A 26,645-nucleotide genomic window follows, 5' to 3' on the forward strand; every position below is an offset into this window, starting at 1 on the left:
TGAATATTATTCTGTGTGTTCCTTGGCATTTGACCTTTTGTTTCTGGGTCTGACAGGAATCAGGCTCAAATTAAATCCTTTCCTTTATCACTAGGAATTCAGAGAAGGTGCGGATCTATCTATCTATCTATCTATCTATCTATCTATCTATCTATCTATCTATCATCTATCTATCTTTCTATATCTCACCCAGTGAGATAGATAGATGGAGTATGAGATTGGCCTGTAAGCACCACAAGTGGTGTCCAGAGAATACCTCAGGCTGAATCCGTTGTCACCACCAATTATAAAGGTGTCTTAGCCAACAGGTGCCGGGAAAGTCCTTTGCCTCTGAGGGCATGCCAACAACATGGAACTAACATAGCCTTCACCAACTGGGTGCCCTCCACATGTTTCATACTACAACTCCCATTAGCTCTAGCCAGTTGGACACTAGAGGGACAAATCATCTGACTGTATATTGGGGAGGGAAAGGGAATCTTCTTATGTTCAAAGGGGCAAAGTTGCCTTTGGCTCCCAATCCCATTTTTAAAGGCATTTTAGGCCACAGCCTACGATTTCCAGAAAGCAGAGCTTTGCAGATCACAGCAGCTCATTACTTTAGGTAACCCCATCTCTCTGTCTCTTTAGAAATGGTCACATGAGAGACGGGCCTTTCCACAAAGATCCAGATTTCTCTAAACACACAAGGCAACACAGAGACCGACAGATAGGGGTTTTATATAATTCTGCCTCTCCGGCTAGCTCTATTGTTTGGAGCACGCAGTGACAGCGCTATCACCGGTTATATAAAAATCTATCTGCCTCTACGGCTCTCTTACCCAGATAGCAGGCTGAGATTTCTCTCTCTTTCTCCCTGTGTGTGGGTTCCTCAACCAGCTTCTCCTCCCCCCCACCCCTCGGAAAAACATTGCAAATTCTATGCAGTTGCACCTCCAGACTCCTATCGACAAAAATAAGTCTCCACCACCACTACCCCACATACAATCCACATTCTTATTTTAGGAAGCGTGATCCTAAATCCCAGATAAAGTCCCTGAATCCTAGATGAAGCTAGACTGTAAGCAGTACAATGACGTCTTTAGGATGCCATAAAGGGCAGCAGAGTAGAAGGGGTGACCCAGGGAGACTGGATCCACCAGGAAAGCCCCCTGCTCTTGCATAGATCTCATTCATTTCAACAAGTCTTGGGCAGGAGAACTTCCATGGTGGATCGTGTCCCCGAGACAGGATTTAAAGCCTCAATGAGGGGAGGAAAGAGATTTCAGGCAGGGGAAGGCAACAAAGGTGAAGATTTGAATTGCAAAATAAACAAACTGATAGATACCCATGACCCACTGCATTTTAAGAGTGTTTGGCACGGCTATAATAAAAATCCGAGACAGGGATGCTGCTGCAGAATAATCACATTGTATGGTCTAAAACAGGTGTGGCCAATGTGCTGCCCTCCATAAGGTGTTGGGTTATAACACCCATCAGCCCCAGCCAACATGGCCAACGTTGGCTAAAACATGGCTAGGAGGAATCAGTGGCATACTGTGGGTTGCCAGTGCCCAGGGCCACACAGAGGGGATGAGTGGGAGGGAGGGAAACAGACATAGAGTACATATTCAATAGCCTAATGGCGTCTGTGTCAACAAGGAGATCGCAGCTTGCAGAGATAAAAGAAAAAGAGTTGTTCTGTTGTCTGGAGAGGTCACTTCCAGGCTCGCATGGAGAAGCCGTGATACATGTGAGTTACCTTTGCATTCACATTCATGTCAAAGTTTTATTACCTTTTAGAGCAGGGCTGGGCAACCTGTGGCTCCCCACATGCTGCAGGACTCCCATCAGTCCCTACCAGCACAGCCAATCATTAGGAGTGATGGGAGTTGTAGTCCATCAGTATCTGGAGGGCCAGAGGTTCCCCATCCCTCTTTCAGAGAAATGTTTATGTAACAGATGTAAATGAGTGAAGGACCAAAGAGAGGTAACTTGAAGTCTTTACAGCTACACATTTCTGTTTCCGCCTTCCTCAGCAGCACAGTCTGGATTTTGAAATCCCAAATAGAAAAGGTGGAAGCTGAAACATTTAACTGAAGTCTATCTCTCTGTCATTTATTTGCATATATTAATATTTAGTATTTGTCCTTCAAGGATCCAGGGGCTACTTGTTTGCAGTGCTATTTAGCTGCTTTCAAGATCCATGTGCTTCTTCTCCCAGGGCTTTCTTCCTGCCCTCTACAGTGGTGCCTCGCAAGACGAAAAGAATCCGTTCTGTGATTCTCTTCGTCTAGCGGTTTTTTCCTCTTGCGAAGCAAGCCCATTGACGGATTAGCGCTATTAACGCTATTAGAGGCTTTTAGCAGCTTATCTGCTGATCGGATCAGCTGATAAGCGGCTTAGCGGCTTAGAAAAGGGGGGAGGGGAAAAAACCAGCAGGAACTCGCAAGACATTGTCGTCTTGCGAAGCAAGCCCATGGGAGATTCGTTTTGCGAAGCACCTCCAAAACAGAAAACTCTTTCGTCTAGCGAGTTTTCCGTCTTGCGAGGCATTCGTCTTGCGGGGCACCACTGTATATGGGGCTGCCTTTGACATGCATTCGGAAGATGCCATTGGTCTGAAATGCAGCAGCCAGACTTGCAGCTGGGTGTTACTACACATTCTGATATTCTTCCATCTTGGCATTGGTTATCGATTCATTTTGGAGCACAATTCAAAGTGTTGGTTTTGAGCTTTTAAAGGCCTAAAGGAGGCCATGCAATTGGGATGACCAAAGCTCTAAATCAGGGGTCACCAACCTAAGGCCCATGGGCCGGAAGTGGCCTGTGGAGGTCGTTTGATCAGCCCACGAGCCACCCCCAAACTGAGCCATGCGCTGCACTAAACCGGCGCAGCGCAGCCCAGGGACTCGCTTCCGCGGTGCCGGAAATCGCATCTGCTCAACGCAGACACCGGAAATTGCGGGTGTGGGCACAATCCAGCCCATGGAGGGATCTCAGCGGGACCAATCCAGCCCAGGCAAGATAAACCTTGCTGACCCCTGCTCTAAATCATGGTGGTGATTAAGGCTCTAAATGGGGATGCCTAAATAACTGCCTCATCCTACCTGCAGTTACCTGTACGCTCAGGTCGACACCTGAGCCACGATCTCCTGCCCTCAGTGGGCGCATCGTAGCAGCATGAACATGGGATTCCTCCCCAATGGAAGTGTCTCTCACTGAACAGGGAGCCATTTTCAGTGCGCAAGGAACCACAAAGACATCGGGGGGAGGGGTACGAAGGTTTTTGTGGCCACTCGATTTTATGCCAGTGTTTGAAACAGTAATTCCTAAAATGGCAGGGTTTTGTTTTAGATGCTGATATTTCACGCTGGTACCCATCTCTTGATGAAAGTGCCATGGGTTCTAGCACAAAATGGCTGTCATGGGCAACAGAGAAAGAGGTGACAGTACCCCGTACCGTCACAAATATATGTCCAAATTTTGCGTTTCTGAAAGGGAACCTTAGCACCCACCACAACACTGGCTTTGGTGGGTCCTTAAAACCCACTCCCATTCCTAAGGTAAGGTATAGCATGCCCCCTAAAATTGCCTGGGAACTTCAGTGACTGATCGTTTCCTTGAATAATGATCTCAAGCACTGAATGGGAAACAAAAAAGGGGGTATCAGCAGGGGCCCCCAAAGCTTGCAGAAGTCTTCTAAAAAAAATATTTACGAACAACCTAAGGAAGACTGTGCATGCTGAGTGTGTGTGGCACTGGGGGAGGGATACAAGGAAACTCAGGGGAATGGAGTATCCTGGAAGAGAACGTGGTTGGCTCAATGGAACCCCGAACAGGAGCATTTTGCAGTGCAAGGCTCCTCCACGCTACTACAGTACACAGTTGTTTTTTTCACCTGTTGAGGCCCTCCTGCCGCCCCAATGTCTGGAGGGCACCACACTGGCTACTCCTGGGCTACAGGTTTCATGCCTGGATCCACCCCTGGTGCGGGGGCAGGGGGAAAGGGAAAAGTCCCTGCATGTGGAGATATAGCCTGCCAGCGAGAAGGCTAGACTGAGCATTTCTCCTTTCAGTACTAATTTTCTGCATGCGGGGAGAATTTCAAGGCAAGGGAATGTTCCAACGTACAGCGTCCTGCCGCGTGGACTGGCAAAGCCTGGCAAAAACATCCCCGTTTCATATCACTGCCACGTAGGAACTGGGCCTTGGTAAGAAAGGCTCGTATAACTGGCCACATGGAAATTTAATACAGTACATTAATTATTTTAAAATTTAAAAAGATTCACAGGTTCTTAGCAAGGAAAGATGAGCTCCTTTCCTTGAATACCCCCCACCCAAAAAACAACAACGATGCCATCCCTTGCCATTCCTTTTTCTTTTTTCCACTCTTTCTTTTAAAAGCATTTTAATTTGAATTATCGTTTTCTCATTTCTGTCTGCAGACCAGGTTGAGGGAGACCTGTGTCTCTTTTTGCAACCTCTCGAGGCTGGTCTGGGAGCAGTGGGGTGAAGAGTGAAAGAAGTACAATTATATTTAAAATGTCATGATGGCGCCTTGTTTTTGTAACTTCCTTCACTGTAACACAACCTAAGTTTCTCTCTCTCTCTCTCTCTGTGTGTGTGTGTGTGTGTGTGGGGAGGGAGGGAGGGAGGGAGAGAGAGGGAGAGGGAGAGGTAGAGAGAGAGAGAGAGAGTTTAAGGAGACAGGCAAAAAAGGAAAGCACATAGACCCAGCATTTTTGCTTCCTAGCTGAAGAGACAGGCTTGGGTGGAAAGACCGCAGTGTGTGCCCCGAAGGCACAGAAACCATAAAAAGAAATAAAAGCAGCCTTTGCGCTGGCTTTTCCAGTCTCCTCTGCTGGAACAAGACGAAGAGAGTGCAGTGTGTCTCTCCTTTCCCTTAAGAATAGGAAGCTCCCAATTTCGCTGACAGGCTGGACAGATGCCACCTTATAAAGGTAGACATGAGGACAGGGCAGGATAGGATAGATAAAAAACGATTGGGCTACATTGAAGGAGAGGCAGAGGAGAAGAGGAAGGAAGGTGAAAGGAAGCAGTAGGATGGGCAAGATTATACGCAGGGTCTTCCCTGCTAGATTCCTCTGCTGAGGGAAATGCTGGGATTATGCAACCTGCATTAATTATGCAAATGTGCTCATTTTGCATAATTTATCTTCCTCCTCCTCCTCCATGGCCTCAGTTATGCAAGGGCATGGAAACTCCTCTCCTCGACCTGAGCTTCCTCAAGTTGGCTGCCCTTGCTGACTTCCCCTGTTGATCTTTCTGGAGTGGCATGGCATATCTTGCTTCTAAACCCCTGAGCCTCCTGTAGATCAGAAGGTCAGCGGTTCGAATCCCCGTGACAGGGTGAGCTCCATTGCTCTGTCCCAGCTCCTGCCAACCCAGCAGTTTGAAAGCACGCCAGCGCAAGTAGATAAATAGGTACCACTGCGGCAGGAAGGTAAATGGCATTTCCATGTGCTCTGGCTTCTGTCACGGTGTTCCGTTGCTCCAGAAGCTGTTTAGTCATGCTGGCTACGTGACCTGGAAAGCTGTCTGCAGACAAACACCGGCTCCCTCGGCCTGAAAGCGAGGTGAGCGTCGCAACCCCATAGTTGCCTTTGACTGGACTTAATCATCCAGGGGTCCTTTACCTTTACCTTACTTCTCACACAGTTCCATCACACAGAAGGTACCCATGGTGTGGCTCCTTCCCACAGTTGCACTGCCTCAGCTCCCAGAAAGAGGGGCAGTGGCTTGGGGAGAAGCCAGTTTTATGAACTGCTCATATGTAACCTGGTTGTTTCAACACAATTGAGGCCGGAGGTTTCCTACATTACAGAGGTAGCACAGGAACACCACACATACAGCAATAGCTTCAGCACCACTGAGGAAATGCCCTCAGACATCACCCAGCATTGCCCCCGAACTTCCAGATCTGTTTCTGCAACCCTACGAACTATGAAACTGCTTGTTTGAAACATGGACACTTGGATTCAAGGACGCTGAACTCAGCCTTTGATGTGTAGTAGGTCTTCAAGTAAGCTGGAAAGCTCAAGTCACTAGAGCAAGAGACTCTTCATCTCACGGTTGTGAGTTTGAGCCTCACGTTGGGCAAAAGATTCCTGCGTTGCAGGGGTTTGGACCTCATGGTCCCTTCCAACTCTACAATTCTGTGATTCTGAAGAAGAAGAAGAAGAGTTTGGATTTGATACCCCGCCTTTCACTCCCCTTCAGGAGTCTCAAAGCGGCTAACATTCTCCTTTCCCTTCCTCCCCCACAACAAACACTCTGTGAGGTGAGTGGGGCTGAGAGACTTCAGAGAAGTGTGACTGGCCCAAGGTCACCCAGCAGCTGCATGTGGAGGAGCGGAGACACGAACCCGGTTCACCAGATTATGAGACTACCGCTCTTAACCACTACACCACACTGGCTCTCTGTAAAAAGAGATGGAGCAACTCTGTAAAAGATGGAGCAACTTCTTGGAAGGTTCTCCAGTATAATTCAAAATCTCACAGGGAAATGCTTCGCTGCTGCTGGAGAGAGCTTCCAAACAAGGCAGAACACTGGAACTGCAGAGGGAGAGACCTGGGATCAGCCTTGATCTTTGTGGGGTGATCATAGGGCTCAACCAGACTTCCAGCGCTTTCCCCCAGGAAAACACAATCTTTACCGCTGAATCAGAGCAAATGTCCATTGGGTTTTCTGTGGACTGATGTTTGCTCTGATCCAGCACCAAAGAATGGGATTTCCCGAGGGAAAGCAGTAGGGCAATTGGAAAAGTGCTTGGACTGGAGCCTAGAAAGCATGGCATAAGCGGAAATGTGGAAGTGCCCCAGGCCTGCCACTGTCTCTCAGCTGGTCCCCTACCTCACAGGATTGCAAAGACGAAACAGGGACGAGGGGGCACACCCTGAACTTTTTGGGAGGGCGGCGTATCAATGAAATAAATCAAAACTACAACTAAGTAGTAGCTCGGAGCTACAAGATGAGTCATTCCGTTTGCTTAAGGCAAATAGCGCCTCTGATATCTGGCAGTGTTTCCTTCTACCAGCCAAGTATTCCAGTCCTCAGTCTGGAAAGCTGTCCTTCCCCCAACCCCCACCAGCCCCAACACACACACACACACACACACACACACACACACACACACACACCAGACACCACAACTGTAGACCTCTAAGGCTAGCAGAGGCTCGGCAGTCCTCACAACACATTCTGGTTGCATAACTTGCCACGCTGAATCTTTTCGATGTTTGGTGGGGAATAGCTGAATGGGAGGGCAGAGGGATTGGACAAGTTTGTAAGCAATGCTCTTGAGGGCTAGAAACTTGACTGGAATGCATTTTTTTTAATGTGCTAAATTGCACATAAACTACAGAATTAGCACATATAAGCAGAAGTTCCAAAGAGGAAGCCATGTTAGTCTCTTGCAGCAAAAACGGCATAATTTAGTGGCACCTTAAGCCTAAGAAAATGACTATGGCATGATATATTTGTTAAGTCTTTAAGGTGCTTTGAGGTTCTTTGTTGTTTCTCTACACACAGGAAAGCTGCAGGCGCTTAGCATGGCTTCAGACACTACACAAAAGTCTAGAAAGATGGTGCCTAGTTATCTGTGCAGCTAGGTTTAGGCTACGGCCACTTTCTTAAACACAGTGGGACTTACATCAGTGTAGACATGCCTAGGATCCCACTGCTAACTGCTTCAAGGTAACCAGCCAGAGAGCTTTGATTAAAATTCTGCCCCTCCTGGAAGTGCTTGCAGATATGACTGAAGTAGGCCCAGGAGGCCTGGAAATTAAAGCAAACTAGACAGAATGAACTCATGACCACTTTAACGTCTCGTGTTGTTTAAGTGAGTCTTGTGACAATTCGAGCCAGCTGCCTGATCTAAGACCTCAGAGGAAAGGCAGAAGGAAGGCAAATGTGGGGATGGAAATATCGAAAGTATGGAATGCGCAACATGGTTATACAAATAGCACACACTACCACCCTTAAAAACAATAACAACAGCACCCTCCTTTCCTAGTCTTCTCTAGATCACAAGCAGGGTTGCGTGTCTATGTGTATACCTGCCACTGCATTGCTCTAATATGTCATTGGGTGCTTGGTACAGCATTGGGGGGGGGGGGGATAGCTTCCATTAGAAAGGAAATATTGGTTCTAGTCCTTAAGTGGCATCAGGCTTCAGACTGTAAGGGTGATAGTCCAGAAACCAGGAGGAGAGGAAGAGACTACGTAGATAGATGTTTCATAACCAGTGGAGGGACACAAATTCATGTGGAACTTGAAAACAGAAGTCCATTGTCATCATTCTGACATAGTGCAAAATTCATCTTTTCTCGGGGCCCAGTATGGCTGGGGTATGACAGCTCAGGGTCCTTTCTCTAGGAGAGATGACCACGAGGCCAAATCTGCCCCTCCCCCCCAAAAAACCCCACAAGTTAATTTGGTTCCTTGGAAGCTTAACCAAATTTTGATCAGGGCTTGGCAAAACACTGCCCAACACTTCAAGCAGACATGGCCTGAAGGCAGTTGGGTCCTGCAGCTTTGGTGAAGCTAAGCAGATGGGGGCAAGTCAGTGCCAGAATGGGAACCCAATAGAGGTTGGCCATACAAATAAGGCAAATAAGCTTCCAGGATATCTCAAGGACCACCTAATCCCTTATATCCCCGATCATTGAGCCATGCATTTCGTATTATGGGTCCATTTTTACAGAATTCTCTTCCAGTTGAGGTCAGACCGGGCCCCTCACTACTGAACTTCCAGTGCCTACTGATACCCCCAGCAGGCATTTTTATTAAAAGTTTGATTTTATAGTTTTAACTGATTTTTATTCTTTGTATTGTATCTTTGTAAACCGCTTAGAGACTGTGGTAGTTAAGCAGTACAGTGGTACCTCTGGTTATGAACTTAATTTGTTCCGGAGGTCCGTTCTTAACCAGCAACCGTTCTTAACCTGAGGTACCACTTTAGCTAATGAGGCCTCCCGCTGCCGCCGGTGCGTGATTTCTGTTCTCATCCTGAGGTAAAGTTCTTAGCCCGAGGTACTACTTCCAGGTTAGCAGAGTCTGTAACCCGAAGTGTTTGTAACCTGAGGTGTTTGTAACCCGAGGTACCACTGTATATAAATCAATTCAAGAAGGAAATTGATACAACAAATAAAACTTCCTAGCTGGCAAAATTATTTCACTAGCCTGTTGAGGGCTGGGGCAGAAAAGGGATGGAGGGGGGCTATGTCTATGCTGCACCTGGAAGATGGGGCCTCCCGTCTCTAGAAGCCCAGTTGGTTTCTAGATGGGGTCCAGGATGGATGTGTGTTCCATCCTTTTCTGACAGTCCACTCTCCAATTCCTGGACTCCTTCGGGTACTAGGTGAGTATTTAAATGCAAGGCTGCTGTACATTGCTGAAAGTTCCATCACGGACAAAAGATGGGATATAAATGTAACAAACTGGTGGAAAACAATTGTCAAAGTTGGTTCTGTGAACCTGCCTTGAACCTAGTCAACCATTTAGCACAGTCCTGACTAAGTGTGAAAGTCTTTATCAGTTTCAATTCTGTTTCTCACATTTCCAACCTTAAACTTTTCTTTTAAAAAAAATCAAATTACTCCAGAAAAAGACTCATGAAAATTCCTCGTCATTTCAGAATCTCTCCTAACACACTCAATTTTGTATGTAGTACACAGACTCTTGATCATCTTGGTCACCCTCCTCTTCACACATTTCAGCTTGTCAATATCCTTACTAAATTGTGAGGCCCAGAACTGGAGACGGTACTCCAGCTGTGATCTGACCAAGGCAAAACTGTTAGTGAGCACTCTTTGGGTTCAGTCAGTCAACCAGCTACAAATCCACCTAGCAGTTATCTCATCCAGTCCACATTTTACCAACTTCTCTGAAAGAATATCAAGGGGGGAATTTGTCAAAAATCTTATTGAAATCAAGATACACTACATCCACAGCATTCCTCTGATCCACCAAGCTTGATACTCTATCAAAAAAAGAAATGAGATCCAACTGGCATGACTTGTTTTTTGAGAAACTCATGCTGCATCTTCGTAATCACAGCAACCTTGTCTAAGTGCTCGCAGACCAACTGTTTAGTTATCTGTTACAGGAATTTTCCTGGTATTGATGTCAAGTTCACCGATTGGAAGTTCCCTGGATCTTCTTTTTGCCCCTTTTTGAACATGGGGACAACATTTGAAGAAGAAGAGGAGTTTGGATTTGATATCCCGCTTTATCATTTACCCGAAGGAGTCTCAAAGCGGCTAATATTCTCCTTTCCCTTCCTCCCCCCCAACAAACACTCTTTGAGGTCAGTGGGGCTGAGAGACTTCAGAGAAGTGTGACTGGCCCAAGGTCACCCAGCAGCTGCATGTGGAGGAGCGGGGACGCGAACCCGGTTCACCAGATTATGAGTTTACCGCTCTTAACCACTACACCACACTGGCTCCAGTCCACAGGACTCTGAGATTACATCCACAAGCTCGTTTAGTACCCTTGGGTGCAGATCATCAGGCCCTGGAAATTTGAATTCATTTAAAGTAAGTGTTCCCCTACCACTTCTTTCCTATCTTGGACTGCATCTTCCTCCTTGCATTGTTTATTCTGTTATTACCAGGTGGGGTAAACAGAGAAAGAATAGCTGCTTTACCGCAGCTCCGGTTCCAAGAAATACAAATACCCCACACTTATAACATTTAATCTTGTTTGCATGTAGGGTGATTGCATGTGTGTATAAGTGGCTGGTTTTCAGGTTAAAATCCCCCCTGCCACACTCTGAAGCACACACACACACACACACACAAAATATAGGACTCTGGCTAATGACACAACACCTAGAAGTGTTTTTTGTATGAACTGGACAAATGCTCAGTAGTAGGAACAGCTGAATGAATCAACAGGCAGGATAACACAGCAGTCACCAACTTTTTCTGAACTGGGGGCATCACATTTAAGCCAAAGTAACAACAACACAAGACACACTTTTGTTTTATGCATTTTTTTATCCTCCCACCAGCCTCTCCCATGGGTGCTTCTCCTCACTGGCTTTTCTTTCTCTATCCCCTCTTCTTGTTTTATTTCTCTGTTGCCCCCCACAACTTTATCCTTTCATCTTTTTCTTCTTCAAAATCTTTATTAGAGAGAAAGAGAGAATAGGATGATGGTGATGCCCCAATTGTGACCCACCTGAGGTCAAGGCCCACCATTTGACGACTAATGAGAGAGCACCAACAGCTGTAAGTCTACCTTTTCTCTATGGATACACAGCAAAGGCCCAGTGTGTCGGATCAGGTTTGTCGCCATACTGGTGGTCACTTGTGCGAAGGGGACTTTAGATGACTAGGAAGTCACCAGCTTAGATGGCTTTAAGAGGGGATGAGACAACTTCATAGGGGATGAAGACTATCAGTGACTACTAGTCATGATAGCTACACCTACCTTGAGGTTCTGAGGTAAAGTTCAACTGAATGTAACTAGTAGGAGCAAAAACACAAGTGGACTATTGACCTCAAGTCCTCTTTGGGGGCTTCCAGAGATACCTGGTGGCTGGCCACCGTGGGACTTGATGGACTCTTGGTCTGGTCCGGCAGGTCTTTTTGTCATTTGTTGGGCTAGTAACTTGTGTGTACGAAACTGCAGGGCTGTGATCGATGGATTTAACTGTAGATGGATCTCACTGAAGGTTTAGCCCTAGATCCTGCCTGGTCTCAGGCCTAGAACATGGAAAGAGTTAACAAAGAAGTTGATGCTTTCTCCCCCTACTACAACTAGCTCTCTGCAAGTCTGGGGTTAGCGATAAGGGCTTCCAAAGTTGCAGCTTTCTTCCCCAAAGTGGGTCCTTCCAACCTAAGTCACCTCTCTCTGACATAACAGCTCTTACTGGAATAACCTAAGACGTTCTGCAACAGTCAAGCAGAGGGGTTCTTGAGATGTTGCCATTCCTTGTAAAGTTTACAGAAAGCAGGGGGCGTCAAATGATGTGTGAGGAGTTCAGTTCTGCTTAGGTGCTATCTCCCCCCACAAGTCAAATCTGACAGGCAGGTGGGATGGCCCACTTGTCAATCACTTGACATCAGGTGACAGACAGGTGGGTAGCGTCAAAATTGGGTGGAGGAGGAAGATAAAGAACTGGCCCACAGGGCCAAAAATGTCCCCCACCCCTGTTGTAAACTCTTCCTCTCCTCACTCCCTGTAACAAGATCCCCAGCCCAGCAACCCTTCTTAGCACCAAGTCCTCCTCACCTTTTCCCCATAGCAAGAAAAATCAAGCATCGCTCAAGCCTACGCATCTCTCAAGCCTTCTTTCCTCCTAGCTGGAAAGTGGAACAGCTAATCTGGTGCATGTCCTTCCTTAAGGCACATCTGTACAGCAAATTTACATGGTTTTTAAATCAGCAGGAGCGCTGTGGGTTCTCCTTCCTTGTGCCCACAAAACAGCTCTGGAAACTGTAGCTTTTGTGAAGTGCTGAGAACACGCCGTTGTCCACCTCTTAACACACTGCATCTCCCAACATTATGCCGACCTGCTTTCAGTTTGTACGGCAGTTGCGCCGTTAAGAAGTGTGATCCTAAGAATATTTACTAAGAAGCAGATTCCCACTGGGCTCAATGTTTTAGGATTGCACTTTTGAGCTCGCTCCGAATGGTGCCTTTGAGGATGTGAGGGTTTCACGAAAACGTCTCTTCTGCCCTTGAGTTGAGGGTGAAAGAGACAGACAGAGGGAAGCGAGAGCAATCATATCTCCCCACCTTAACTCTACAACATGCAACTTAGTATAGCAAACTGAGCAGTATATTTCACATCCCGCAAAGGCTCTGCTGCATTTAGCCTTTCTCAGTTCAAGCCTTTCTCAGTTCAAGACTTCCAAACCTCAGTAAAGTAGAAACTGTGAAGTGTAGTAGGGGGGTGGGGAGAACACCTCTGGGCTTGGACTGGTGGGACCGAGTTCAAATCCTCCCCTTGGATTTTTTTTTAAAGTACCAGTCAAGAAGAATTAAGGAATTATAGCGCATTGTGCTGTGATCTCAACAATCGTTACAACAACCCTGTAAGGAAAGCCAATATTATTATCTCCATATAGTATAAGGGTGGCTGGAGGGTGAGTGGCTTGCTTAAGACTGTCAAGTAAATTCATGACAGAGGTGAGCTCTCATTTTAGATGCCGAAGAACACATGAATACACACACACACAGAGATATGCTTATGTCCTACCCTGTACACGCTATTCAGCTGTTAAGCCAAATGCACAAAACAAACCTCAAGCAATTACAGGGAGAACTTCCATGTCCCCTGTCCCTTTATATGGGAACAAATAGTTATGTACTAACTCATTGCTGTGGCTTACATCTTACCTCTGGTTCATCAAAGCTACTAGTCCTCATTTTAACAGCTCAGCCAGAACACCCTAGAGATTAGCAATCTGCTGTATGAACCGGGAGGCCAGGATTCCAATATGGGAGGTGGCAATGGTGAACTTTTTTCACCAGCTTCAGCTGGCAAGCTAGCCATGGCCATTCCCTTCTAAGTCAGACCTTGCCACAGCCATTCATGCCCAAGGAACAAGACCACTGTAATAATACGTCATATGTGGGACTGCCTTTAAAAAAATATTTGGAAACTTCAGCTGGTGCGAAAAAAATGCCTCTGCCAGCTTATTGAACAGAGCTGGCCAGTTGCAGCCTGTAATATTAATCTAATATTATCCACCTGCCTGTTTGTTTCCAGGCTCAGTTGTAGATACAGTACAGGTACTGTACTGGCTTTGATTTTTAAAGCCCCAACCAGCTTGGGACCTGGGCTGCTTAAAGGACCACTTTTGTCTGCATACATGCGTTCCGTTCAGCATCCGAGGCCTTGCTCTGGTACTGCTTTCAGAGGAAGTTTCACATGCACCAATCAGGGATTGTGCCTTTTTGGTAGTGGTGCCACATTTATAGAACACCCCCCCCCCGGCAATATCCCAGGCTGCATCCTTTTAGACAGCAGGTAAAAAAACCTGCCTTTAAAAAAGAATGTTATCTGGCTAGCCTATCCCCACCATGCGGCTATAGACTAATAATCATTAATGCTACTGTGATTGGTTTCTCTCTCCCCCCCCCCCCTTTGTTGAGTCGGGACTTCGCTCTTTTATTGCCGCCTGTTTACTATTTATTTATTAATTTGCACAGTGAGTTGCTTTTGTGTTTTTAATTGCAGGCTGCTTTTGAGTTCACAATCAGTCAAGAAAAGTGGGGTATAAATTGATTTCACGTAAAAGAGGCACAAAGAACCGTATTCCGCCGCTGACTCCTTATGCTCCCCTTCTCATTTGTCTCAGTTCTGAACATCTTCACCTGCAGTCAGGCCCTCTTTGCCCCCTCCCTCCATGCCTTTCTCCCAAATCTTCTGCTATGCTCCAGAATAACCCCCCTGGCTCTCCTCCTCTTCAAGTCCTTCAACAGAATCTCAGCTTACCTGTGTCTCCACCTGCCGCCTGAGTTCTCTCAGCCTCCTCAAGCCTCATATTTCAGCCCCTCCAGCCCTGTCCTGCCCGTTTAATGCACACACAGCCAGCCCCTCTGGATATGCTCCCTGAACACGGCCGGCAATTAATAAACTGTTCGGACGGAGGGAGCTGTGTCTGTGGAGTCTGTTTTATGGGCCTCTAGGGAATCAAATGCAGAATCGGGAGGGGTGTCCATCCTTCCTCTCTGGCCCCAGCCGCTATCAGCTCCCATTCATTACAATCCAACCCATTTTAAGTACAACCAGCCTGTCTCACAACTCCTTCTTCAGAGACACTCCAGAGTCTGAACCTGAGCATCTTTTAAGGAGTATTGAAGACCTTTCCTCCTCCTCCTTAAAAAACAAAACCCAAACAAACAAACCAAAAGCAAATCTCAGTTTGGCTTTTAATTGGCTGGGGTCCGCTGTGTGCGGTGTAAAGGAGGGAGGGAGGGAAGTTCAGCAGCGGGTTAGACTTCCCCATTTGATTTGTTTCACTGTGATGTTTCCCCCCTGCTGGAGACTGGATGGGTTTAAACAGCGAAGAGATAAACAAATAGGCTTGAGACAACGGGGCCACAGTCCCTCGCCTGTGCGCCTCCGGTGCATATCATCATTGCAAAGCAATCTTGCCCTTCTCTATGTCTGTGTGGGCTTATTAACCCGGCTCTAGACTGCAGGATTTTGCAAAGCTTGCAACAACACCCCCCCCCCACACACACACTCCAACACACTGCCTCGGGGCTGCGGGTTCCTCGCCCCCATCAAGATCGACTGCCGCCGCCGCCACCACACTTGGTGTCGATGCCAGCACCACCATCCTGCTCCTTCCTGCCAACACACCTGCTTTTATAATCTCCCCCACATCTCTCTTTATTGTGTGCCTATCTTCTCTTCTGCTGCATTCAGCAAGTAACACTATCAACACTGGGGTGGGGTGAGGGGGGGGGGGAGAGAGAGCAGCAAGAGAGAGAGAGAGACACGCTCAGAGAGACACAGACACATACATACAAGCCTTTGGCTCCTGCAGCAAAACCGTCTCCTCCATCATACCCCCCCCCCCAAACGCACAATGCGCCAACGATAAAGCAAATGCCATTTTCTCCCTTGCCTGGGCAGGAGGATAGGAAGCGATGCTGGAACCCAGTCTCTCTCCCCCCACTGGCAAAGAATTTTTTTTTGCAGGGGGCATCGGGAGGGGGGGGGGAAGAGAGATGGAGATGGAGATGGCATTTTTAAAGAAATCTGTCTTGAGCCGATCTGATGGGGCACATCACCAGCATCCTGTATAAGCAGCCACTAAAGCTATTCCCAGATCGGGAGCCTGCACAATTTTTCAACAATTTTTCTATCTGGTCCGTCGTCGCCCCCCCCCCCCGGTAATCCATGCAGAATAAAGGGGAGGCAGAGGGGAGGAGCTGCTGAATAAATATATATATGTTAAAACACACACTCTTTCTCTCTTTCACATACACATACAGGCACAGATTCCTTTACTGTCACTGCATCTGCTCCCCCCCATTGTTTAAAAGGGAATAGCTCGATTTTGTTGCTACTGCAGATGGAAGCATATGGAATGGTGATTATAACCGTTTTCTCTCTGCTCCACTCGGATAAGAAAAACAGAAACTGAGGTTGGGGTTGGAGGGGGGGGGGAGAGAGAAATCCTCCCAACGCTTGAAAAGGTCACTGAATTATTTCTTCGGGGTTGCAATTCAATTGTGGAATTGGGATGGAAGGAGATGGCTGAATTTCTGTTCTCTGTCGCTGGGTGATAGTGTCACATATTCCTTCCGCAAAGATGATTTGGCCAAGGAGCCCCTTATCCTGCTTCCCACAAATGCACACAAGCCATTGGGGAGAAAGGGGTCCAGAGAGGATGTGCAACTCCAGCAATTCCAACCTTTGCACACACACAAACATAATGTTTGTTCTGTCGGAGAAGGGTGAGCGTTGAAAACCCAGAGAGATGAATATGTAACAAAAGCCCTGTCCCTATACACATAGGGACGCGCACACCGTGATATTCTGTCACACACAGAGAGATACTAAAAAGCGCACATTTCCTCGTTTTCACACAAAAGACCCTGAAACTGTCCAGAAAAGCAACAACAGCACAGGTGCTAAAATTGAACAGACCGGACCATGTAACATCAGGAACTGTTTAAAAAAAAAAGTAAATCTCATTTGGAGGAGAGAAGGAGATGGCGAGTTTGTTGTGATTCTTGTTTTGGTCCAAATAAAACAAAACGGATCTTGTTTTATTTTTGCCAGATCGCGGACAATCCCAACTTAAAAAAGAACTACGAGAAATTAGATGGATGTGAGAAAAGTAGATCACTCCAATTCCATCAGCCCACTTGGCATAGCGAGATCACAGAAAGCCTCTTCCTTACTTCTTGTTGCTTTACATACAGACTGAAAACATTTTGTATGAATGACTCCATCCCCTTGTGGGGTGGGGGACGGGAGGGAGGGAAAGGAGCGGAGTGGGGGGAGGGAGGGAGGGAGAGAGGAGCCAAAGATTTGCTGTGTGTCTCCAGGCTTAAATGGAAATGAGAGTCACATCCTATCTCAGCAAACCAGAAAACGGATGGGGGGGGAGGCAGGTTGGAGCACAGCAGTTCGTGTGTAAGGGGCGGTCTTAGAAAAAGTGGAGGAGGGGGTTCTTAGAAATTATTTCGGTGATCTCCCCTTAGACCCCTCTCTTAACATATCGATGCGTGAGTGCTTTGTGCTAATCAAGGAATTGACATTAACACACCGGGCTATAAAACACGCATGCACCCCACAACACTTCTTTGCCTCCCAATGCCTCTTCACTTGAGACAGAATCTGTCACATCCAATTTGGCTCAACCTTCAGCCATCCCCCACCCTCCCCCCCACCCCAAAAATGCAAAGAGGTGAAAGGAGAAAAACCATCCATCACAGTCCTTCTCCCAACAAGCTGGTGGAAGCGGGAGGGGGGAGAAAGTTCCTCCTCCTCCTCCCCTTCTCCCCCCCCAGCCACCCCCTCCATTCTCACACTTCCTGAAATATTTGACGCCTTGAGGGCTATTCCTTTCTCTCCAACCCACCCCCCTTCCTCTTTGGGGAGGGGAGGAATGGGATGACCTATAAAAATTGACTGTGTCTTCCCACACACAAATTTCTGTAGACATACACTGGCTAGGATAAGAGACTTAAAATGAGATATTTAAACACCCTCTCCCCTGACTCGGAAAGAAAATCGCCTTAATATACGCACGGACATGTACATTAACAGAATGCATTCCCCAATTCCTCCCCATACTTCTGGGGGAATGGAACAACCTCACAAAACCTTCTCCCCGCTCCCCCACATTCAGATACATGGCTGTGTAATTCTTCGCTGGAGAGATTTCAACCCTCTTGACATGCAACCAGGCAGCCTTTTCCCTTGTCTTGCAGAGAGACGAGCCCCTCTTCTCCCCATGCCAAGTCCAACCCTCCCCCATCTTGGAAACCTGAGACATCCTTCTCGACAGATCCCGCAGTGGATCGCTTCTCTCCCCCCCTCCTCAATAATCTGACCGCCACCTTCTCTTCCCCCCCCCGCGCGCTCAAAAAACACACACACACCACAATTTAGATATACAGAGTGTTCCTCCTACCATTAAATCCTTGCCTATTAGTGACTGCTGAATAAAATAATTGTTATGTGCCATTTGGAGAGTTGGAGGAAGGGAATATAAGAAATACATCTCCCCACTTGCCTCTCTACAGGGTTGGGGGCTGGGTGGCGGGGAGACAGAGACAAGGCCCCCAGGCATTAAATCAAGGTTGTGGGAGGGTGGGGGAAGGGAAGACAGAAAATTTCATCTTACACTTCTCAACTCCTGGGTGCGATCCTTCATTGCGCTTGCTTCCTGGCGAGGCTGTGGGTCCTCAGTGGGTCTTCTCCCCCACCCTCCGTGTGGCTCAACAGACAGACACGGTGGCTGGCGAAGACCCCTCTTCTTTGGGGTGGAGGAGGAGGAGGAGGAGGGCGGGAAGGAAGGTTACTGGTAATTGCAGTAATGGATAAACTGAGCCTTCCCTGCTCAGCCAAGCTGGGAGGAGGAAGATGCTCTAAGGATGGAGAGAGGTTGGTGCTGATGCAGCAGAGCAGGGTGGGAAGATGCAGGAGAGGGAGAGAGAGGGAGAGAGAGAGATGCGGGGAGGGGAGGGGGGAGCAGAGCAGGGAAGCTGAGCATGCTCGCTGCACCCCCTCCCACCCGAGGGGCCATGGGAGTTGTAGTCTGCCAGAGAGAGGGGGCATCCTAGGCGAGGGCTGCTTTCTAAGGCGGTAGGCACCGCATCACCTATAAGATCGCGCGGCCTGGGCTCTACATTAATTCTTCTGCAATAGCTGCTGCCTCCTGGGGAATTCACTTGAGATTGCGAAGCACAGATTTATTTCCTGAGGCAGAGCGGCAAGCGGGTGGGGGGACTGGGGAGACGACAAGGGATGGTCTGGGAGCAGCTGAGGTTGCTGCAGTACTACTGAAGATAAGCAGGCATATAACCAGGCGGAAAATGGGATGGGAGATCACGGGAGCCACATACAGAAGTGGGATGTAAGTAATATGAACACACAGAGAGATGACTTCCCCTTTAATAACTTCCAGAGGGATGATACCCTCGTTCTTCTGCAGCTGCTGAAGTGGAGTCTATGAAAGTGCATGCCAGAACACATTTCTTAGTCTCCGAGGGGCTATTGGACTCTTTGTGGTTTCCTCCCCTTTAACATCACATTCTGCTGCTCATAACCAGGGCCGGTCCTACTATTGGGCAGTGTGAGGTGGCTGTCTCAGGCAGCAAGTTGTCTGAAAAGGAAGTTATGGCCGTTATTTTATTTTTACCGCTAGATGGGGAGGGGGAAAAGTGCTTGTGGGATTTTGTGTCTCGGATGCCAAAAAAAAGGTAAAGGACCCCTGGATAGTTAAGTCCAGTCAAAGGCGACTGTGGGGTTGCGGCGCTCATCTCGCTTTCAGGCCGAGGAAGCCAGTGTTTGTCCACAGACAGCTTTCTGGGTCATGAGGCCAGCATGACTAAGCCGCTTCTAGTGCAACGGAAACCAGAGCGCACGGAAACACTGTTTGCCTTCCCGCCACCTATTTATCTACTTGCACTGGTGTGCTTTCGAACTGCTAGGTTGGCAGAAGCTGGGACAGAGCAACAGGAGCTCACTCCGTCACAGGGATTCGAACTGCCAACCTTCTGATCAGCAAGCCCAAGAGGCTCAGTGGTTTAGACCATAGCACCACCCACCCAAATTATAATAATTGGTCTCGGATGTGATGCCAGCCCTGCTCACAACCAGGGTGGATAAAGAGTGAGTGATAAGGAATGGTCAGTTCTTTCAACATGGACTTATGGGAGGGATTCCGAACCATTTCTGACGGCAGTGTTGGCCACCAACTTGGATGGTGTTAAAAGAGGATCTGTCCAATTCACGGAGGACAAATGCTATCAGTGGCTGCTAGCCCTGATGGCTCCAGCTCTGCCTCCATGGTCAGAGGCAGTGATGCTGCTGAATACCATTTTCTGGGAACCGCAGGAGTCTTGCTTGTGGGCTTCCCAAGGGTAGCTGGTTAGCTGCCGTGAGAACAGAATGCTGAACTAGATGGGCGGCTCTAGAAAGGCTCTTTTTATGTTCTTTATGTTTTTACATGGGGAGGGGAGGCCAGTTATTCTGGGTTAATTAATACAGAGCACAAGGCTGTGATCTGTATGTGGCATCCTCCTCCATACTCACAACCGCTCATGCTGATTTGAACTTCACTCACAAGCGTAGTGTAGGAAAACACAGCCCACCCTTTAGCCACTGAGGCTGTGGATGCAACCAAGTAGAGGCTTTTAAGCTTTGCTTTTGGTGGGGCCTTGGACATCCCTCCAAAGCTTATTAGGGAATTCCTCGATCGGGAGATCAATGGCAGGCAAGCTTCCCAGAAGGACAGATTGCCCGATCCTACCAGCGTTCACCTCCAAATGAGCTTGTTCCAGGGCACAGGGCTTCTGGGCACATGCTCAGTTTCCACAAGAAGCTGGTGATGGCCAACGAATCTTGTGAAAGCCACCCATGAAAGGTGGTGGATTGTTCCAGTGTGCAGTGACCCCCACAAATTCACACAACTTCCTCAGTGGACAGGTTGGCGAAGAGATGCTTCGCTGAAGCTAGAAAGTCTGAAAAACATAGCAGAATGATTAAAAGGCTGATTGGGTCACGCTGTGGCCTCTAGATTATGTGCCCAGTAATTGTTTCAGGCTCGTTATTTGTGTGTCTAAAAGGGGTGTGGGTTTGTGTATGGGGCACCATATAGTGACTGACACAGATCAAAAATCCCCCAACTGTGAACATGAGCCACATGCTAAAGGGGTTGGGGAACAATCCTGTCATTTTTAATGAACCTGATTATGAGTAGAAAGGTGTGTTTAAAGCATGCTGGTGATTAACTAGGTCTACAGCCGCACTGTACATTTTAAAGCACTATTGAACCACTTTAAGTGTCATGGCTTCCCATGAAGAATTCTGGGAACTGTACTTAAGGGTGCTCAGAGTAAAGTTCCCAGAGTTTCTGGGGAATGTAAACTGATTGCCAAACCACTCTGGAAACAGTAGCTATTTGAGAGGAATATGCAGTCTCCTAACATCCCTCAGGACCCTTAACAAACTGCAGTTCCCAGAATTCTTTGGGTGTAACCCTGAGTGCTTTCAGTGACCTAGATAGCCCTAAGTACAAGCCCAGTGATGGGAGTGTTTTCTAAGCATTTGTCACGGTTTCCTGTTTCAGTGTGGGAACGCCTTTAAAAAAATCAGTAACGTCACCATACACACGGCAGCTCCGCAGAGACAGATGTTCTGGGCCAGTTCATCCATCTGACAGACAGGGCATCAGCCGCAGGCTCTGGACGGCATGCCCAGCTGCCCAAGAGGCCCGATGCCAAGCATAGCAGCAACTTAAAAGTCTAGGGCCAATTTTGCACCTATATTAGACTGACTGCCCCCCCCCCGGCGTGACAGCCTATGGCAGCACTTTTGTCAAGAGCCAGGCATTGCGAAAGGGACATGCTTCTGCTAATGAACACATTTCTGTTGCTCAGGGGCAGCCGGGAGCAGAAAGCAACGATGGGTTCACTGCCATCGGAAGGAACAGGTAGTCTTCGACGGCGATCAAAACTAAGCCTGAGCCAAATGCATTTTGCTCTCACCTCCCTCTGTTGGCTCCATGTGTCAAATTTTTGATCAGCATCCCAGATGTTTTGGAGTACAGCTGTGCTGGCTGAGGCACTCCAGAACATCTGGAAGACACCAGATGGGGGGAGACTGTTGTAGACAGTGTGTTAGAGTCCTGTCCATTGGCTTCTTCTTCTTCTTCTTCTGTAAAGAGCCGTGCATAACTGACAGCATGACATTAACAATAATAAATTTTGGAAAGGGCTAGTTGGGCTGCCAGCTCCTGTCCATAACATATATAACAAGACAGAGCCTTTATTAATAATTACAACCAGGGCCTATGTGTATTTGGCAGGGGCACAGCACAGGCTGACATGTGGGTACAGAAGTCTGCATTCTGAGAGTCTCGACTTTTTAAAAAGAGGGGGAACCCAGCAAGTTTCTAGCCATTAAGGATAGAAAGGTTTGTAGCGTGCAGGCAGTGTCTGGTGAAAAACGCAAAAAAGATGTTGGGGGCAGAATGTCAATAGGTTACATTCCTTTTCTTGTGACTAACAGAAACAAAGCATATTTTCCTAAATAAGTGTGGTAGGTTTAGGGTTGGGGCAGAACTCGGTTAAGCTTTGAAAGGAGGTTTTTTTTTTTAAGAATCATGTTTGCTGTCGCTGTTAACATTGTCAACATCGCAAAGCATAGAATATGCTGAGCAGCCCTGGCTATAGCTGGATGGAAGACCATGATTAAAGCTGGCGACGTACACCACTAGAACTATGCGGGAAATGCCATATAAAGCTACCTATTAGTAGCTGATAAGGCTGTCGATGTCTACAAGTCATTATGGCTGGGCTGGGCCTCCAGGATCGGAGGCGGTGATGCTTCTGAATATGTCACTAGAAACTGCAGGAAGGAAGGGGGCTCTTGTGTTCGGATTCTGTTTGCCAGTTTCCTGCAGGCATCCGGCTGGCCAGTGTGAGAACAGGATGCTGGCCTAGAGGGGCCACTGGTCTGATCCAGCAGAATCTTCTAATGGGATGTGGGTTGTTGACATCCAATCCCCTTTTAAAATGTGCTGAGGTAGGGTTATTGGGTTGTTTTTATTATTTTGATTATGTATTTTGTATTTTTCTATTGTAATTTTTATCTTGTGAATTGCCCTGAGACCTGAAGGTATAGGGCAGTATACAAATTTAATTAATTAATTAATAAGAAGAAGAAGAAGAGTTTGGATTTGATATCCCGCCTTTCACTCCCTTTAAGGAGTCTCAAAGCGGCTAACATTCTCCTTTCCCTTCTTCCCCCACAACAAACACTCTGTGAGGTGAGTGGGGCTGAGAGACTTCAAAGGAGTGTGACTGGCCCAAGGTCACCCAGCAGCTGCATATGGAGGAGCGGAGACGCGAACCCGGTTCCCCAGATTACGAGACTACCGCTCTTAACCACTACACCACACTGGCTCCCATAATGTTCTATAATGTTCTATAATGGGAGCGGGTGGTGTCTACAAGGACAGCAGTTGTCTTAGGCTGCACCAATCAGGCAGTGTGGAGCATGATTCGGACTTAAGACTGAGAAAACAGGAGTTCATATCCTTCACTCTGTCATTTAAGCTCATCGGGTGACCAGCCCACTATCTCTCAGCCTTACCTAATTTATAGCATTGCAAATGAGCAACAAAACAAAACAGAGCTCCCCTTGGAATTATGGAGGAATAATAATAATAATAATGAAATAAAAATCACTCAACTGGGCTACATTTGGTCTCTTCTGTCCCACCAGGGGTAAGGGGGGGGAGAGAGCTGGTATGGAGGCTGTGGCAATAGGGTTAAGCTTTCCACTACTTTGGAGAACAGATCTAGGCTGGGGGGGGGGGTGTCCCAATGATCTCTCTCCCCCTCCTCAAAGTAGTAAGCACGGACTAGGTCAGGTATACACAGAGCAGCCAAGTGAGGCAATGAAGTGGAAGAGCGAGACAGAAGAACATACCGCACCTCTTCGAGTGGCAGATGGCTGACCGCATTTCCAGATGCTCCTCCTTGCATGTAGAAAGCCAGCACAGAAAGGCTGAGAGCTGGGGCTTGACTTTTTCCTCCACGCTATGCTTGTTTTCTGTCTGCAGGGAGGATTTGTATGTGGTCAAGCACGTGAAGCTAGAATCCATCACCTAAGAAAACCCTGTAGCTGCATCGAGTCAAAGGCCCCATCTTCGTTCAGCATCTTGTTCTCTCATAGTGTCCAATTGGATGCCCAGGGGAATTCCGGAAGCAGTACCCGAGTGCAGCAGCACTGCCCCAGTTGTGATTCCCAGCCAATAGTGCAGTTATAGATGGAAGAAGCAAGCTCAGTGGGAAAGCATCTGTCTCATGTACACGAGGTCCCAGGCTCGATCCTGGCATCAGATGATACCCAGCTCTACCTCTCTTTCAAATCAGAACCAGTGAAGGCGGTGAAGGTCCTGTGTGAGTGTCTGGAGGCAGTTGGAGGATGGATGGCAGCTAACAGATTGAGGTTGAATCCTGACAAGACAGAAGTACTTTTTGGGGGGACAGGAGGCGGGCAGATGTGGGGATTCCCTGGTCCTGAATGGGGTAAATGTGCCTCTGAAGGACCAGGTGCGCAGCCTGGGAGTCATTCTGGACTCACAGATGTCCATGGAGGTGCAGGTTAATTCTGTGTCCAGGGCAGCTGTTTACCAGCTCCATCTGGTATGCAGGCTGAGACCCAACTGCCCGTGGACTGTCTCACCAGAGTGGTGCATGCTCTAGTTATCTCTCGCTTGGACTACTGCAATGCAATGCGCTCTCTGTGGGGCTACCTTTGAAGGTGACCCAGAAACTACAACTAATCCAGAATGCAACAGCTACACTGGTGACTGGGAGCGGCCGCCAAGACCATATAACACTGGTCTTGAAAGACCTACACTGGCTCTCAGCACGTTTCTGAGCACAATTCAAAGTGTTGGTGCTGACCTTTAAAGCCCTAAACGGCCTCGGCCCAGTATACCTGAAGGAGCGTCTCCACCTCCATCGTTCTGCCCGGACACTGAGGTCCAGTGCCAAGGGCCTTCTGGCGGTTCCCTCACTGCGAGAAGCCAAGTTACAGGGAACCAGGCAGAGGGCCTTCTCGGTAGTGGCACCCGCCTTGTGGAACGCCCTCCCACCAGATGTCAAAGAGAAAAACAACTCCCAGACTTTTAGAAGACATCTGAAGGCAGCCCTGTTTAGGGAAGCTTTTAATGTTTAATAGGTTATTGTATTTTAGTGTTCTGTTGGAAGCCGCCCAGAGTGGCTGGGGAAACCCAGCCAGATGGGCGGGGTATAAATAAATTATTATTATTATTATTATTATTATTATTATTATTATTATTATTATTATTATTATTATATCATCTCCATGTAAGGCTGGGGAAAATGTTTGCCAGTGTGGGCAATACAGAACTCGAAATGACCAATGGTCTGAGCCAGCAGATTCCTGTATCCCATCTCTGACGTCTTCATGGAGCTATAATCACTGCCTTATACATATGGAAGTATATACAGAACCCAGCATATTCCATAATGCCACTGTAATATGCATTTGAGCATATACAGAGCCTGGGGGGGGCGTGTATGTGTGACAGAATTCGGAAGTGCTTTCCGGTCCACCCAAGCACGTTTTGCCAGCATACCAGGGGATTTGTGCTGCTGGTTATGCGCTGCCTGCGAGCCTACTCGGTACGATGATGTTCCCTGGTCAATGCGTGCGCCTGCCTTGGATGCGTCCCCGCTGCATGACAGAATGCAGTGTTGCGAGGGATAAGGATCAGCCAGACGCAGCAATGGAGAATAAGAAGGTGAAGTTTATTGCCAGGCAATAAGGACCCAGTTGGAATCTCTTCCAAAGAACTGGGACCCCGATTGACAGAAATACAGGGGTCTTTATACCTGAGCAAATCACAGCAAATCATAGATCATAAGACAATCATGAAGGACTCATAACTTGGTCAGCAAAATATCAGCCAATCAGCAAGCAGTTGTCACGCTCCTAGCTACTGGTATAGCACTGGTCCAGCACAGGGTTCAAGTTCCGCTTTCCAATGCTCCCAGTGACGCTCAGTCTAACCTTTCCCCTAGTTATGACAGGACAGGGAGCTTGGACATTTTGTGGTTTTGCTCTTCCTGTTCTGTGGATTAATTTAGCCTGTTCCTGATGGGGAATTTGTACCAGAATCTCTGATTCATGTCTTGTCCGGGGTTCACAGATGTTTCTAGGGGAAAGGTCGGTTCCTACTTGCTGTTCCAAGCAGTTTGCATTTTTAGCTAAGGCACAGCTTCCCTTTTGATTCAAGTGGATTTATAAAATACTGTAATCCTTGATTCGTGTAAGCATATATATTGAATATATTGATTATTGATAACTGGTTATATGAATAGTGTAGGGGTAGCCCTTCCTTCCTTGCCTCAGCAGCACTGCCCCCTGCTGGGCACAACAACAACAAAAATGCAATCGAAGCGAACGAGCTTGTTACAACATGAGATCGTGCAGCTGTGAAATTGGGGGTGGGGGAGAAGGCCGCTGGTTGCACAGTTGTGCGCACAGGCGTGCGAACGGGAGCGCGACATAACAAAGGGGTCGTGTGTAAAAACAAGGCGGCAAATTGGGAAAGGGGGAGGCTGGAGAAAGACTTAACTGGGCGGCTTTCTCCGCGGGATCAGCTCCAGAATCTATTTTCAGCAGGTGGAAGGGAGGGCAATAGCCGCACTTGATTGAGAAACAGATCCTCGGGAGAGGGGGAAGTGATGGATTGGACTTACAATCTTCCAGATCCTACCTGATGTGTGGAATCACCAGCTCTACCATTTTTACAGGGTAGTTTATTTTTTGCATGTTCTGTAAAGAAGTGGCAAGGATAATGTCCAAGGCGAATGCAAAAGAACCGCATAATTTATATGTAGAGGAATAACAACTTCTATGTTCTAAGTTGTACTTGGGTCTTATATACTGT

At 47.6% G+C, this 26,645-nt stretch overlaps 1 protein-coding gene across 1 annotated transcript in view; it reads right to left on the reverse strand.

The window, feature by feature from the left end:
- Positions 1-18,681, reverse strand: part of STX1B (syntaxin 1B) — a 60,873-nt gene extending 42,192 nt beyond the window's left edge. The window contains exon 1 of the mRNA XM_083472225.1: positions 18,333-18,681. Within this exon, the coding sequence (XP_083328351.1) occupies positions 18,333-18,362 (30 nt within the window). The 5' untranslated portion in view covers positions 18,363-18,681. The remainder of the gene's footprint in view (positions 1-18,332) is intronic.
- Positions 18,682-26,645: the final 7,964 nt, after the last annotated feature.

The sequence above is a fragment of the Podarcis liolepis genome, assembly GCF_965112155.1.
Source record: "Podarcis liolepis genome assembly, chromosome: 13".
In the NCBI taxonomy this organism is placed as follows: Eukaryota; Metazoa; Chordata; class Lepidosauria; order Squamata; family Lacertidae; genus Podarcis; species Podarcis liolepis.